Below are 16,415 nucleotides of genomic sequence, written 5' to 3' on the forward strand. Positions count from 1 at the left end.
ACAGGAAGGTCCGGATCTACGACCCCCGCAAGTCAGCCGAGCCGACCCAGGTACAGGAACCCAGGGCTTGTGGGGCCTGTCAGAGATCTGGGTTTAAGGATTGGTTATTGATCATCGAGCCATGATAATGCATCTATATGTATGTGTGGAAGGGGTGTGGGTAATTCACTGACAAGGAGACAGACAGGTGTATTTGGAAAACACCACACAGGTGCCCAGTTTTATTTTAAGCCGGCTCTTTTCCTTTCCCTGTAATTTTTCCCTCCGGTAGAGGGCACTGTTGACCGTGGGCTGCCTATCAACGATGATAGACAGCACCACGGAAATACCACAGCTGGTACACGACCTTCAAATGCACTCGCAGGTGCTCAAAGAAATAATAATGAAAACAGAAGGCGAAAAGAACAAGGGAAAATAAAACAGTAATAAAACTACAAATAAAAGGTGCTGCACTCGGCAGCGTTATCCCGGTCGCCGCTACCCGCACGACCCGGATCACCGTCCTACTCTCTCGGCTATCTCGCCTGCTCTTCCACAATACGCCGGGGTCTGCCCAAGGGTTCCCCGCTCTCTCTCTCTGTCTCGCTGATTCCCGGTCCTGAATCAAAGTGTCCGCACCCTTAGTGCGTCTAAGTGGGCAGACCTGAGGAAACAACAGAGCGTTATTTTATAGGACCGACAATCACCCAAGACCCGCCTCTCGGCCATTCAGAGAGGGGGAAAGTCCACACTCACACTTTCCCACCTCCCCGTGTCACTGCCATGACTCACAGGCGGTTGTTGGGCGACTGCCGCCCTCTTCCTGCAGCCCGTGAACACGCCAGCAGAGTCAGCACAGATCTCTCCCTGTTACATATCCTTCCCCTCAGAATGACACCACCGGTTCATTCGAAAATCTTACACCCCCATGCCTTCCCGAGAGAAAAAGTCTGCGTTTTGATGCAGCTTTCCTGCTCGGTGGACTACCCTGAAGGCATAGGGCTGCAAGGCCAAGTACCACCGCGTGATTCTGGCATTGCTATCTTTCATCCGGTGAAGCCATGCTAAGGGGGCATGATCTGTAACCAGGGTGAAGTGTCGCCCCAGGAGGTAGTACCGGAGTGACTCGACTGCCCATTTTACCGCGAGACACTCCTTCTCGATGGTGCTATAATTTTTCTCGCGGGGAAGGAGCTTCCTGCTGATATACAGGACTGGGTGCTCGCTTCCCCGAACCTCCTGCGACAACACTGCCCCGAGACCTGTCTCTGACGCATCCGTCTGCAGGGTGAACCTCTTACCAAAATCCGGGCTGCATAGTACTGGCTTACTACACAGCCTCCGCTTCAAGGCGAGAAAGGCCCTCTGGCACGACTCCGTCCACTGAACCGTATTTGGGGCAGCCTTCCGGGTGAGGTCTGTCAAGGGAGCAGCGAGCGTAGCGAAACTCGGGATGAACTTTCTATAATAGCCCGCTAGTCCCAAGAAAGAGCGCACCTGGGTTTTGGTTGTAGGAACCGGCCAGTCAGCCAAGGCTTTCACCTTAGCAACTAGCGGTCTGATCTGGCCGCCCCCTACTCGATACCCCAAATACTCCGACTCACTCTTCCCAATGGCACACTTCTTTGGGTTAGCAGTGAGCCCCGCCTCCCGCAAGGATTGCAGCACCGCCGCTACCTTACACAGATGACTCGGCCAATCCTCACTGTGGATAACCACGTCATCTATGTAAGCAGCGGCGTACTGCTGATGGGGCCGCAAGATGCGATCCATCATCCGCTGGAAAGTGGCGGGGGCTCCGTGCAACCCAAAGGGCATGGTCCTGAATTGGTACAACCCGAAGGGAGTCGAAAACGCCGTCCTCTCTCTAGATTCCGGAGTCAGGGGTATCTGCCAGTACCCCTTCGTTAAATCCAGTGTCGTCATAAAATGAGCCGTGCCTAGACGCTCCAGCAACTCATCTACTCGGGGCATCGGATAAGCGTCAAATTTCGATTTCTCATTGATTCGTCTGAAATCAATGCAAAATCGAGTTGACCCGTCTGGCTTATCGACTAAAACGATCGGACTGTTCCAGTCACTTTGGGACTCTTCTATTACCCCCAGTCTCAGCATTTCGTCAATTTCCGCTTTTATTACCTGTCTTTTACGCTCAGGTATACGGTACGGCCTCTGGCGAACTAGCACCCCCGGCTCAATATCAATGTGATGATGGGCTACTCGAGTCTGCCCCGGGACTGAAGAGAACACGTCAGGAAACTCTGCCACCAGACCGTGAGCCTGACATTTCTGCGTTGGTGTCAGATTCTCAGCAATCTGTACCGATCCTTTTCTTGCCAACACAGAAAGATCAGGTCCCAGGTCCGTGACGTCATCTGCATGCGCCACTAACAACGCCTCTGGTTGTAACCAAGGCTTTAAGAGATTGATATGGTAAATGTGTTTCTCTGTCCGTCGCTCCGGCTGGCAGATCTCATAGTCCACCTTCCCAACCTGGCGTGTAACCTCAAAGGGTCCTTGCCACTTAGCCAAGAGTTTCGACTCAGAACTGGGTAGTAAAAGAAGTACCTTATCCCCCGGCTGAAATGTGCGCAACCGGGCTCCTCGGTTATATTGTGTCTCCTGTCTGTGCTGTGCCTGCTGCAAATTGTCATGCGCCCATTTCCCAACAGACTCAAGACGTTTGCGCAGGTCCAACACATACCGGACTGTATTGGTCGAATTGTCCTGCTGCTCCTCCCACATCTCTCTGACCAGATCGAGCACGCCCCGGGGTCTCCGCCCATACAGCAGCTCGAATGGTGAAAACCCCGTAGAAGCCTGGGGAACCTCTCTGATCGCAAAGAGAAGGGGAGGAATCAGCTGGTCCCAGTAACGCACATCACTACGAATAAATCTGCGCAACATGTTCTTAAGGGTCTTATTAAAGCGTTCCACCAAACCGTCTGTCTGAGGATGAAACACAGAGGTCCTAATGGTCTTAATTCCCAAAAGCTTACATGTTCCGCGGATTAGTCGGGACATAAAATTGGTGCCTTGATCGGTTAGTATCTCTTTGGGAATCCCCACCCGGGAAAAAACCTTCACAAGCTCGTTGGCAACAGACTTAGCGGACATAGATCGGAGGGGAATTGCCTCTGGATAACGCGTAGCGTAATCCAGAATGACAAGTAGGTGGGTGTATCCTGCCGCACTCCTTTCTAGTGGCCCAACTATGTCCATCCCAATACGCTCAAACGGAGCTTCCACTAGGGGCAAAGGCACCAGAGGGGCTCGTGGAACGGCTCTAGGGCTGGCCTTCTGACATTCCCCACAACGCTCACAAAACCGCTTAACATCGCCATCCAGCCCCAGCCAGAAGAACCGTGACACAAGCCTTGCTTTAGTTTTATCCCTTCCCAAATGACCAGACAGGGGAATAGCGTGAGCCAGCTGCAACAAATCCTCCTTAAAGGGCTGAGGAATGAGCAACTGATGACGCACTTCACCGGTCTGGGGTAATTTATCAACACGGTACAGTAGGTCTCGATCAATTTCAAAGTGGGGGTACGTGGCGGCGCGTCTGGGCTCGACCACCCGACCATTAACCACCGCTGCTTGGTCAAAGAGCCTGCCCAGCACGTCGTCACGCCCTTGCTCGAGTCGGAAGTCACGGGAGCGAGCTAAGAAATCAGCTCCCATGGCTTCCAACTCGGGGTCAGGTCGGTCCCGAGCAGAGGCAGCCGAGCCAGACCCCTGCGCTGGCTCCGCGACCTCCCCCCCGGACTCTTCACCAACCGCCCCCACCTGAAACTTCTCCGACTCCCTCCATTGCCAGCCCTCATTCTTAGCGATCCGACGCTCCCGTTTAGTTTTACGGGGTTTAAATCTATGGCAAAACCATTCTGGATCGCGAAAGGGAAAAATCTCTCCAATTACTTCCTCTTTCTTAGCCAATAAAGAAGACGGGGCTGTCAGAGCAGCCAACCAATCTTTAAACTGCTCACAGTCCCGTCCCAGAACTACTGGTACCGGCAATCGAGGACATAATCCTACCTGCACCTGCGTCACCTGCTGGCCAATAGTCATACACACATTTATCTTGGGATAGGAGCGGACATCCCCATGAATACATTTAATATGCACCCGTCCCAATATACGTTTATGCCCCGGTGAGATTAGGCTCTCCTGTACCAGAGACTGACTACACCCTGAGTCCAGGAGAGCCTGGGTTTTTGTACCATCCACTGTCACAGGAATAACAAAACCCGTGTGCTGAAGCGACTGAGGTAATTGAACGTGCTTACCTGGTCGGCTGAGGTCACACTCCATCACGGGGCAGTCCCGGGAGAGGTGGCCCACCTCCCTGCACGTCCAACACCTCGGTGGGCTGGTTTCTCTCCCCGAAGTTTTGGAAAAGAGGGGGAAACACTGGAGCCATAAAAGGGGCTCGCCGATAAGGCGTCCGCGCGAGACCCCGGTCCGACACTGCAGCAGCCCGTGGGTATCCCCACCCTGCCCCAGTACCCGGGCCGGGAGCTCCCGCCGACACCCCCCGACCAAATCCTGGACTACCCCTTCCCCCCAGTCCCTTCGCCCTTTCCGGGGCCAGTTGAGGGGACGATCCAGCAGCCACACTCCTCCCGGGCAGTTTCGCAGGCGTTGGCTCCGCTGCCTGGTACTGCTCGGCCAGTTCGACCGCCCGGTCCAGCGTGTCCGGCGCCTGCCGCTGGACCCACAGCCGAGGTCCCGAGGCTAGACACTCCAGGAAGCGCTCCACCACGATCATTTCCACCACCCTGGCTTTGGTGTTTAGGTCAGGATTCAACCAACCCAGGGCGTAATCCTTCAGACGGTGGGCGATGGCTCGTGGGTGCTCCCCGGCCGCAAACTGCTCCTCCCGGAATTTCTTCCGGTAGCCCTCCGGTGTGGCCCCCACACGGTTTAGGATGGCTGCCTTCAGCCGAGGGTAATCCAACATGTGCTCCGGGGACAGCGTCCTCGCAGCTGCTTGAGCCTCCCCGGTGAGTTGGGGCAACACATAGCTAGCCCACTGGGCTTGGGGCCACCCGGCCGAGATCGCCATAGCCTCGAACACCTCCAAGTAGGCGTCCGGTCGATCCTCGGCCGTCATTTTGGTGGGTCTCTGGATGGAGTGGTCTGGAGCTGCGGGTCTAGCCGCCCCCTGTACTGCCGCGGTGAGCGTCTGGCGCAGGAGGTCCATCATTGCGGCAAACTGAGTCGCATCCATCGCTAGTCTGCTCCTTCTCTAGCTGCACTGCTTGGGGCAGTGCCAGTGAATCCCACTTCTGACACCACGTGTGGAAGGGGTGTGGGTAATTCACTGACAAGGAGACAGACAGGTGTATTTGGAAAACACCACACAGGTGCCCAGTTTTATTTTAAGCCGGCTCTTTTCCTTTCCCTGTAATTTTTCCCTCCGGTAGAGGGCACTGTTGACCGTGGGCTGCCTATCAACGATGATAGACAGCACCACGGAAATACCACAGCTGGTACACGACCTTCAAATGCACTCGCAGGTGCTCAAAGAAATAATAATGAAAACAGAAGGCGAAAAGAACAAGGGAAAATAAAACAGTAATAAAACTACAAATAAAAGGTGCTGCACTCGGCAGCGTTATCCCGGTCGCCGCTACCCGCACGACCCGGATCACCGTCCTACTCTCTCGGCTATCTCGCCTGCTCTTCCACAATACGCCGGGGTCTGCCCAAGGGTTCCCCGCTCTCTCTCTCTGTCTCGCTGATTCCCGGTCCTGAATCAAAGTGTCCGCACCCTTAGTGCGTCTAAGTGGGCAGACCTGAGGAAACAACAGAGCGTTACTTTATAGGACCGACAATCACCCAAGACCCGCCTCTCGGCCATTCAGAGAGGGGGAAAGTCCACACTCACACTTTCCCACCTCCCCGTGTCACTGCCATGACTCACAGGCGGTTGTTGGGCGACTGCCGCCCTCTTCCTGCAGCCCGTGAACACGCCAGCAGAGTCAGCACAGATCTCTCCCTGTTACAGTATGTTATAGAAGATCATCACAATAACTCTAATAACTGTGTTAACTAAAATGTTACAAGAGTAGAATACACGACTATTGTATAAGACGGCACTAAGCTTTGGGGTGTGTAATTCAAATTCTCTTTACAGTGTCTGTCCAGGTTCATATTGCATGTGTGTATGGTCTCTCTCTCTCTCTCCCCTCACTAGGAGGGTCCCGGTCCCAGTGGGGCTCGTGGCGCCCGGCTGGTGTGGGTCTGTGCGGGTAAATTCCTGCTGGTGTCTGGCTTTGACAGGTAGGGGTCAACCACTGCCTCCCTCACCCCTTAAACCGGACAGCCTGTTCTGTAGTTTAACCTGTGCTGTTCACCCTGCCTCTTACTGCATTCAACTCCCTGCCATGCCTGCTGTTACAGTGTTATTAAGGTGTTTTTAAGTGTTGTTACAGTGTAGTTACAGTGCTGTTACAGTGTTGTTACATTACTATTGCAGTGCTGTTACAGTGTTAAAGGTGTTGTTAAGTGTGGTTACAGTGTTATTACGGTGTTATTAAGTGTAGTTACAGTGCTGTTAGTGTTGTTACAGCGTTAGCTTTGCTCACTGAGAGCAGTAGGTTCCTGTGATATCGGCTGTTGCTGATCTCTCATCTCTCGTTGTTGCCTCACAGCCGCAGCGAGCGGCAGCTCTACCTGTACGCAGTGGGCTCGCTCTCCTCTGGACCCCTGGCCACCGTCAGCACGGACGTCTCCCCCTCCACTCTCATCCCCTTCTACGATGAAGACACCAGCACCGTCTTCCTCACCGGCAAGGTATGCGACAGGGTTTCCCTGGAAATCATCCTATTATCATGAATCTTATTGATGTTATACAGGCACGTGTGTGTGATTGATTTGTGGTGTTTCAGGGTGACACCAGAGTGTATGTCTACGAGATCACCCCGGAGTCACCCCACTTCCTGGAGTGCAGCAGCTTCAACTCCAGTGACCCTCACAAGGTACCCACAATGCACTCCTGTCAGCCCCTCGTCCACACAGAGCATTTCGGAGCAGGGTCTGGGGACCTGGTTTTAGACAAAAAGACTGCTTGGTTTTGTACCATGAAACTTGCCTAATAGCTGGGTTTCAATCTGTGAGTCTGGAAGAACCCCGTTCACCCCCAGACACTTTCTAACATGTTAACAGAGAGCCACACGATAAATAAGAGGTGTCCCAAATTTGTCGTAGCCACACACAAATATACATAGACACTCACAAAGATACGTCAAGAGACAGAGAGAGTGACACCCAGACATGCAACCAGACATTACAGATACAGCATGCTATAGCTAGGAGCTTCCTGAAGTGAGAATTGCATTGCATTAGTAAAGCATTCATTACAGATACAGCATGCTATAGCTAGGAGCTTCCTGAAGTGAGAATTGCATTGCATTAGTAAATCATTCATTACAGATACAGCATGCTATAGCTAGGAGCTTCCTGAAGTGAGAATTGCATTGCATTAGTAAAGCATTCATTACAGATACAGCATGCTATAGCTAGGAGCTTCCTGAAGTGAGAATTGCATTGCATTAGTAAAGCATTCATTACAGATACAGCATGCTATAGCTAGGAGCTTCCTGAAGTGAGAATTGCATTGCATTAGTAAAGCATTCATTACAGATACAGCATGCTATAGCTAGGAGCTTCCTGAAGTGAGAATTGCATTGCATTAGTAAATCATTCATTACAGATACAGCATGCTATAGCTAGGAGCTTCCTGAAGTGAGAATTGCATTGCATTAGTAAAGCATTCATTACAGATACAGCATGCTATAGCTAGGAGCTTCCTGAAGTGAGAATTGCATTGCATTAGTAAAGCATTCATTACAGATACAGCATGCTATAGCTAGGAGCTTCCTGAAGTGAGAATTGCATTGCATTAGTAAAGCATTCATTACAGATACAGCATGCTATAGCTAGGAGCTTCCTGAAGTGAGAATTGCATTGCATTAGTAAAGCATTCATTACAGATACAGCATGCTATAGCTAGGAGCTTCCTGAAGTGAGAATTGCATTGCATTAGTAAAGCATTCATTACAGATACAGCATGCTATAGCTAGGAGCTTCCTGAAGTGAGAATTGCATTGCATTAGTAAAGCATTCATTACAGATACAGCATGCTATAGCTAGGAGCTTCCCGAAGTGAGAAATGCATTGCATTAGTAAAGCATTCATTACAGATACAACATGCTATAGCTAGGAGCTTCCTGAAGTGAGAATTGCATTCATTACAGATACAGCATGCTATAGCTAGGAGCTTCCTGAAGTGAGAATTGCATTGCATTAGTAAAGCATTCATTACAGATACAGCATGCTATAGCTAGGAGCTTCCTGAAGTGAGAATTGCATTGCATTAGTAAATCATTCATTACAGATACAGCATGCTATAGCTAGGAGCTTCCTGAAGTGAGAATTGCATTGCATTAGTAAATCATTCATTACAGATACAGCATGCTATAGCTAGGAGCTTCCTGAAGTGAGAATTGCATTGCATTAGTAAAGCATTCATTACAGATACAGCATGCTATAGCTAGGAGCTTCCTGAAGTGAGAAATTGCATTGCATTAGTAAAGCATTCATTACAGATACAGCATGCTATAGCTAGGAGCTTCCTGAAGTGAGAATTGCATTGCATTAGTAAAGCATTCATTACAGATACAGCATGCTATAGCTAGGAGCTTCCTGAAGTGAGAATTGCATTGCATTAGTAAATCATTCATTACAGATACAGCATGCTATAGCTAGGAGCTTCCTGAAGTGAGAATTGCATTGCATTAGTAAAGCATTCATTACAGATACAGCATGCTATAGCTAGGAGCTTCCTGAAGTGAGAATTGCATTGCATTAGTAAATCATTCATTACAGATACAACATGCTATAGCTAGGAGCTTCCTGAAGTGAGAATTGCATTGCATTAGTAAATCATTCATTACAGATACAGCATGCTATAGCTAGGAGCTTCCTGAAGTGAGAATTGCATTGCATTAGTAAATCATTCATTACAGATACAGCATGCTATAGCTAGGAGCTTCCTGAAGTGAGAATTGCATTGCATTAGTAAAGCATTCATTACAGATACAGCATGCTATAGCTAGGAGCTTCCTGAAGTGAGAATTGCATTGCATTAGTAAAGCATTCATTACAGATACAGCATGCTATAGCTAGGAGCTTCCTGAAGTGAGAATTGCATTGCATTAGTAAAGCATTCATTACAGATACAGCATGCTATAGCTAGGAGCTTCCTGAAGTGAGAATTGCATTGCATTAGTAAAGCATTCATTACAGATACAACATGCTATAGCTAGGAGCTTCCTGAAGTGAGAATTGCATTGCATTAGTAAATCATTCATTACAGATACAGCATGCTATAGCTAGGAGCTTCCTGAAGTGAGAATTGCATTGCATTAGTAAAGCATTCATTACAGATACAGCATGCTATAGCTAGGAGCTTCCTGAAGTGAGAATTGCATTGCATTAGTAAATCATTCATTACAGATACAACATGCTATAGCTAGGAGCTTCCTGAAGTGAGAATTGCATTGCATTAGTAAAGCATTCATTACAGATACAGCATGCTATAGCTAGGAGCTTCCTGAAGTGAGAATTGCATTGCATTAGTAAAGCATTCATTACAGATACAGCATGCTATAGCTAGGAGCTTCCTGAAGTGAGAATTGCATTGCATTAGTAAAGCATTCATTACAGATACAACATGCTATAGCTAGGAGCTTCCTGAAGTGAGAATTGCATTGCATTAGTAAAGCATTCATTACAGATACAGCATGCTATAGCTAGGAGCTTCCTGAAGTGAGAATTGCATTGCATTAGTAAATCATTCATTACAGATACAACATGCTATAGCTAGGAGCTTCCTGAAGTGAGAATTGCATTGCATTAGTAAAGCATTCATTACAGATACAGCATGCTATAGCTAGGAGCTTCCTGAAGTGAGAATTGCATTGCATTAGTAAAGCATTCATTACAGATACAGCATGCTATAGCTAGGAGCTTCCTGAAGTGAGAATTGCATTGCATTAGTAAAGCATTCATTACAGATACAACATGCTATAGCTAGGAGCTTCCTGAAGTGAGAATTGCATTGCATTAGTAAAGCATTCATTACAGATACAACATGCTATAGCTAGGAGCTTCCCGAAGTGAGAAATGCATTGCATTTGTTCTGGCTTGTTAACTTCCAGCCCCCTCCTGCCTCTCTGACTGCTTCCTGTGTCTGCAGGCCTTCTCCTTCCTGCCCAAGTCAGAGTGTGATGTGCGGGAGGTAGAGTTCGCCAAGGCACTGCGGCTGAGCAAGACCTCCATCGAGCCCGTCGTCTTCCGAGCCCCGCGAGTGAGGGTACGAGAGCAGCACGCACAGCAACCCGGGACTGCTGTGCAACGCACAGGGCTGCATTCTCAAAGCTACTCCGGTTCACAAGGCAGCCAGTGAAGTTACCAAAGCAGAAAGAAATTACTGACACTTTTCATTCAGTCACCTGAATGAAGTTTTAAGTTGTTTCTTATTTGTTTTCGATGCTTAATTTGTGTTTTTTTTTCCATTCTGTAAAACAAAATTGTGTTTTAGTGACAATTTGGATTAAATAGCCAATCACAGCAAGCCATCGATTTTTTATCATAACTTAACAAGAAATATAATTTTACTGCAGCATACAAATGGTGCCTTTTGTTAAAGCAAATGTTACCTGGTGGAAGGTGACTGTATTTGGGATTGTAGACTTGTATAGAATAGGGTCTGCTGGGTGAAGCTAGGACATCAGCTGATGTCTTAATCAGTGTGGCACAGCATGCTGTAGTATAGAAAGTTAATAAAGACAAACCTTCCTATTGCCAGCAAGTCTTTACCGATATCGCAGCGTGTTCAAACAGTAAACCCTATCCCACATGCTGAAGGCTTGTGTTGTAAACGTGTGCTATGAGGACGGATTTCAGACGTCCCCGTCTCTCCCTGCAGAAGGAGTACTTCCAGGACGACCTGTTCCCCGAGACGGCAGTGTGGTGGGAGCCGGCTCTGTCCGCCTCAGCCTGGCTCTCCGGATCCAACGGGCAGCACCGCAAGATCAGCCTGCAGCCCAAAGGCATGACCCCCGGTACGACACGGAGAGAGAGACGGCGAGGCAGGGACCCGCACACTGTGTCCAGAGTCCCAGTGCTTGGGTGTAACCATGCAGTGGCTGTGTGGCCCTTAGAGAAGTTCACCACAATATATTTCTTACAGGTTTCCCGCATGCTTTTCCCATGGTTACTGTATACTGTGCATTTACCATAGGTTACCATGGTTTACCATACTTCTCTATCACACTGCTATGCTGTTACTATTGTATATAATGGCTGCACTGTGCTACAGCGTGTCAATATGTTCTTAGCTATAATAGTAGCTCTAAATCAATCATTTAACAGCCACAGTATAAGTTCAGACTTACAGGCTCTGTATTTGAGAATGCCTGTGTAAGTAGTGTTGTGTGTGTGTGTCTGTTTGTCTGTCTGTCAGTGAGCGAGGCCCCGAAGGAAGCTCCGGTCAGGAAGTACGCCCCGTCCTCTGTGTACCTGGAGGAGAAGAGTGATGAGCAGAAGAAAGAAGAGGTAACCCCGCCCCCTCCACGCAGCCCGTGATGTCACGGGCAGGGCTTCTGTTGTTTCTTGCACGTCTGTTTCCCCCGTCCTCTCTGTAAGTATGTCTTTCTGTAATGTCTGTATGTCTCGTGTCTCGTGTCTCTGTGTGTCTGTCTTCACAGCTTCCTCCGCAACTGTCCTTCTTGTACTGTATCTCAGTGTGTCTTTGTGATGACTGTCCCAGTCTGTCCCAGAGTCTCTCTGTCTCACTGTGTCCCTGCTCAGTCTGGTAGTAATATACATTGCATGCAAGGTGTCTCTGTACGTTCCTGCTCAGTCTGGTTGTATTATACATTACATGTACGGTGCCTCTCGGTGTCTCTGCAGCTGCTGAGTGCAATGGTGGCGAAGCTGGGGAACCGTGAGGATCCTTTGCCACAGGAGTCCTTCGAGGGCGTAGACGATGACGAATGGGTGAGGCCCGCCTCCACGCTGTCCGACTCACAGCACGCCTGCCAATCACAGCATGCTAACCCCACTCACTGCAGCAAGCTAGCCAATCACAGCACGCTAACCCCACTCACTGCAGCAAGCTAGCCAATCACAGCACGCTAACCCCACTCACTGCAGCAAGCTAGCCAATCACAGCACGCTAACCCCACTCACTGCAGCTGAGCACTGGGTCTGCCACATACATAGAGGATTGCCAGTCCTGCCAGAGCAGGTCACCTCTGAACCCTGACTGCCAGCTGTCGCACCCTCCCTTTACCCCGACCGCTCATCCTCAGCCAGAGCTCCTAGCGTTTGGGTCAGGGGTTCCGGGCTGGCTGCAGGAGGGGTTCGGTCCTGAAATCTGCTGAGGCTGCCTGGCTGATCCCTCTTTCTGTATCTGTTCCAGGACGACTAGAATGACGAGGTCCACGAGGAGCAGTCAGTGTGACCGTAGTGATTTGGGAATGCTATTCCATTGGTGGAAACCACCCAGTACCTCCTGAACCCCTCCCCCCACTGCCTGCCTGGAGTTTCAAACTGGAAGCCCTCCCTGTAGTGACTGGAAGGATCTCGGGCTCACGGGGGCAAGCCTGGCTTCTGCTTGACCAGCTGTCAGGCTCCTGCCATTGCCATTCATCTCATACTGCTGCCCCCTGGTGTCCCGAACCTGTCATTGCCATTCACCTCAGACTCCTGCCCCCTGGTGTCCTGGACCTGTCATTGCCATTCATTTCATACCTCACTGAGATCAACAGCATTCCATTTCAATTATTTTTTCTTTTTAGTTTGAAAATATAGATATAACTAACACATTTCTAAAGTAGAGTTTTACTGGCAATGTTGCCTTAAATAACAATAAAAACAGAAATGTAAATGAACTTTGTTTGGTGTGTGTTTGTATTATTATTTGCAACCATAGGCCGTTCAGATGGTTTGCAATCAATACAAAGAAAAGACTGATGAAACTTAGTGATTAATTTAAGAGCTTCTAGATGCTGACGACTCTTGCAAGTACTGTAAAAAAAAACTGCACAGTAAGCACGTATCATCTTATTATTAGCACTGAGAATGACAATAACAAGAGTGTAACAAGTCATTTATTCCAAATTCCTCAGCTACACGGTACGCCTGCGCAATTTTTCATATTTAAACACGCAGTCTCCAGAACGTATCAATAACCCATTGAACCGCAAGAGGGCGTGCTACGCCCCTTCGACACGTCATTCAAGCTTCGATTCGGAAAGGCTGTAATTTTGACCACCCTCCAGCAGAGGGCGAAAACTGAAAGTTAGTGTCTTGTAGGAGCTGCATTAAAAAAAAAAAAAAACTCTGTTGTTCCTTACTGCCCCTGACCCCGGGGTGACCTTGCCTGAGAGCGTACAACATGGTGAGTAAGGGGGGGCAGCCAAAGCTACATTATTGCAAAGAATAACCAAGGCTGTGTGTTTTTAAACTTTACATTCATTGCGGACTTTAGTTATTTAGATGGTAATTATGCTTCGACCGGAATGAATGCGTCGTTCCAAGTCTAGCTTTCCTAAAGACTCGTCTCTGCGCGGTCCTGTGTTGATGTCTCCGGCAGTGCAATTGGGCTCTCTGGAGAGGCGCAGTCTCTCTCCTCCTCGTAGTGTGAGCTGTGATCGTTTCTGCCTGTATGAATGCTGTCCCACCCTTTAACCCGCTCTCCTCCCCGCCCAGGCGAAGTACCTGGCTCAGATCGTGGTGATGGGGGCGCAGGTGATCGGAAGGGCGTTTGCCAAGGCGCTGAGGCAGGAATTCGCCGGTCAGTGAATCGGGGTCCAGCCGGCAAGACACTGGAGCCCTGGCGTGATAGCGTCACTGCAAATGCATGTCATGCTTCCGTTTTAAGGACAGCAGTAAAATGCTAAAAGCTTCTCGTTTTATAAAAAATGTTATTTATTATTTCGTCTTGTTAGTATCATTATTATTATTAAAGTCAGTGCTGTTTTAAAACCTATGGCGAAATACAAGTAAATGCATTTTATTTATTTATTTATTTGTAAACAGCGTTTAGCCTGAAAATACGATCTGTCAATGATAATATTTGTTAAACTGAGAGTCTGCCTGCGTGCATGTCTGTTCCTTTAGCATAGCCTCATGGTTCTCATAGTTCAGCTGTATTGAACGACTTCTGGTTTTAACCCTCCCCTCCCCTCCCCTCTTCAGCCAGTAGAGCTGCAGCCGATGCTCGAGGCCGGTCTGGTCAGCAGTCTGCAGCTGCTTCCAGCATCTCGGGCATGACTCTACAGGAGGCCCAGCAGGTCCTCAACATCTCCACGCTCTCCCCAGAGGAAATTCAGAAGGTGTGTTGGGCCACTGAGTACTGCAGGTCAAATGCAACCTCCCCTCCCACTCTCTGGAGAGGCAGATCCCTCCCCTCCCACTCTCTGGAGAGGCAGAGCCCTTGTCTTAGAGTTTTACTTCATGTCACACTTTTTGTTTCTGTATTCCAATGTAATGCCAGTTTTGTGTAGTCTTGCAGTGTTTCCAATGTTAGAACGACTCTTCCAAACAGCTCTACATTTTAGATTATTTAAATCCCATTCAGTCAGGATTTTTTTAATTAAATTATAATGAAACATAATGTGTATGCATTATACAATAGATACAGACCTAGGGAAAGTAAACCTGGTGCAGTTATGCACGCAGTCCAGTCCTAATTGATTTTTTTGTTTTGTTTTTTTCTTACAGAACTACGAGCACTTGTTTAAAGTTAATGACAAATTGGTTGGTGGGTCTTTCTATCTGCAGTCAAAGGTGAGCTCTGCTTTGTGCTCTTCTCATCATAATGTCCCTGAGGGAATGTCTGGATTCTCTGAAAGCAAGATCATCAGCTGTCAGAGTCTCATCCTCGGTGCTAAACGTCATTGTCATTCATAACTAAACAGTGCAGTTAAGAAGACACGAGAAGAAACATAACTTGGCTTTCTCTTAGTTTTCCCTGAGCTCGAGTGAGACGAGGTTGGCCTGCTGTAGTGGGGTCCTGATGGCTGTGTCTGTGTGATTGTCTCCCCAGGTGGTGCGTGCCAAGGAGCGGCTGGATGAGGAGCTGAAGATTGAGAAGCAGGACCAGAGCTCCCAGACACGGAGTAAAACACAGCAGCACCCCGAGACCTGAGCCCAGCCAGCAGCCCCCTCTCCCCTCCCCTGTAAATTATATCTCCAAAATAAAATCCCTTTTCAGTACGTAACTTTGTCTAGCTGTGCTGGTGTGGTTTGGGGTCTTTTATTACTGCAGGGATCCCGTTGCATAGCAGTTTTGATCCATTCCTGGTTTTCACAAGGAGTTTAATAAGATGCACCTGAGCTTGTTACCTGTACACACTGCGGCTAATCAAGCTGGTAGTAGTAAAACCTGGATTGGCTAAAATGACTATGCAATAGGAGTCTTTCTTTCCATCCAACAAGAAAACCGGGTATTCTGGTACAGCTGCTCAAAATGCTTTCTTCCTATTTTGAAGTTCACACAGCCTCTTCCTGTACCAAGCAGTCCTGTCCAGTCACACAGCCTCTTCCTGTACTAGGCAGACCTGTCCAGTCACACAGCCTCTTCCTGTACCAGGCAGACCTGTCCAGTCACACAGCCTCTTCCTGTACCAGGCAGACCTGTCCAGTCACACAGCCACGTCCTGTACCAGGCAGACCTGTCCAGTCACACAGCCTCTTCCTGTACCAGGCAGGCCCGTCCAGTCACACAGCCTCTTCCTGTACCAGGCAGGCCCGTCCAGTCACACAGCCTCTTCCTGTACCAGGCAGGCCAGTCCAGTCACACAGCCTCTTCCTGTACCAGGCAGGCCCGTCCAGTCACACAGCCTCTTCCTGTACCAGGCAGGCCAGTCCAGTCACACAGCCATGTTCTGTAGCCATGTCCAGGCATTATTTCCTGAGACCGCACAGTCTGATTTACAGAACCACTCCACCTTCCTTTCCTGGATCATCGAGCAACTTCAAAAAGCTGGTCACTTCCCTATCAGTCACTGTGTGTTTAACTGCATCACGTTCACTTCCCTATCAGTGTGTTTAACTGCATCACGTTCACTTCCCTATCAGTGTGTTTAACTGCATCACGTTCACTTCCCTATCAGTGTGTTTAACTGTATCACATTCACTTCTCTATCAGTCACTGTGTGTTTAACTGTATCACATTCACTTCTCTATCAGTCACTGTGTTTAACTGCATCACGTTTCACTTTCTATGCATCTATTTTAAAATGCAGCAGGTTTTTATTTTCAGTGTTTTGGTAGGGCAACGTCTCAGACTATATAGATTTCTAAAAATCTAATAAAAATAAACTCCATGTCTGAAGGGATATGGAATGCATGTGCGG

At 48.7% G+C, this 16,415-nt stretch overlaps 2 protein-coding genes across 2 annotated transcripts in view; both read left to right on the plus strand.

Annotated features, from left to right (window-relative positions):
• The window catches only part of LOC121300500 (coronin-7-like), a 13,683-nt gene extending 739 nt beyond the window's left edge, over window positions 1-12,944 (plus strand). The window contains exons 2-10 of the mRNA XM_041229070.1: window positions 5-50; window positions 6,179-6,264; window positions 6,636-6,777; window positions 6,873-6,962; window positions 10,244-10,360; window positions 10,976-11,111; window positions 11,513-11,604; window positions 11,962-12,048; window positions 12,473-12,944. Of these exons, the coding sequence (XP_041085004.1) occupies window positions 5-50; window positions 6,179-6,264; window positions 6,636-6,777; window positions 6,873-6,962; window positions 10,244-10,360; window positions 10,976-11,111; window positions 11,513-11,604; window positions 11,962-12,048; window positions 12,473-12,481 (805 nt within the window). The 3' untranslated portion in view covers window positions 12,482-12,944. The remainder of the gene's footprint in view (window positions 1-4; window positions 51-6,178; window positions 6,265-6,635; window positions 6,778-6,872; window positions 6,963-10,243; window positions 10,361-10,975; window positions 11,112-11,512; window positions 11,605-11,961; window positions 12,049-12,472) is intronic.
• A 430-nt stretch (window positions 12,945-13,374) lies between these two features.
• On the plus strand, window positions 13,375-15,273 carry LOC121301017 (mitochondrial import inner membrane translocase subunit TIM16-like). Its single transcript, XM_041230089.1, has 5 exons — window positions 13,375-13,453; window positions 13,765-13,849; window positions 14,254-14,390; window positions 14,779-14,844; window positions 15,104-15,273. Exons 1-5 carry the CDS (start codon window positions 13,451-13,453, stop codon window positions 15,203-15,205), a joined length of 393 nt encoding a protein of 130 aa, XP_041086023.1. The 5' UTR covers window positions 13,375-13,450; the 3' UTR covers window positions 15,206-15,273.
• The last annotated feature ends 1,142 nt before the right edge of the window (window positions 15,274-16,415 follow it).

The sequence above is a fragment of the Polyodon spathula genome, chromosome 26, assembly GCF_017654505.1.
Source record: "Polyodon spathula isolate WHYD16114869_AA chromosome 26, ASM1765450v1, whole genome shotgun sequence".
Taxonomy (NCBI): Eukaryota; Metazoa; Chordata; class Actinopteri; order Acipenseriformes; family Polyodontidae; genus Polyodon; species Polyodon spathula.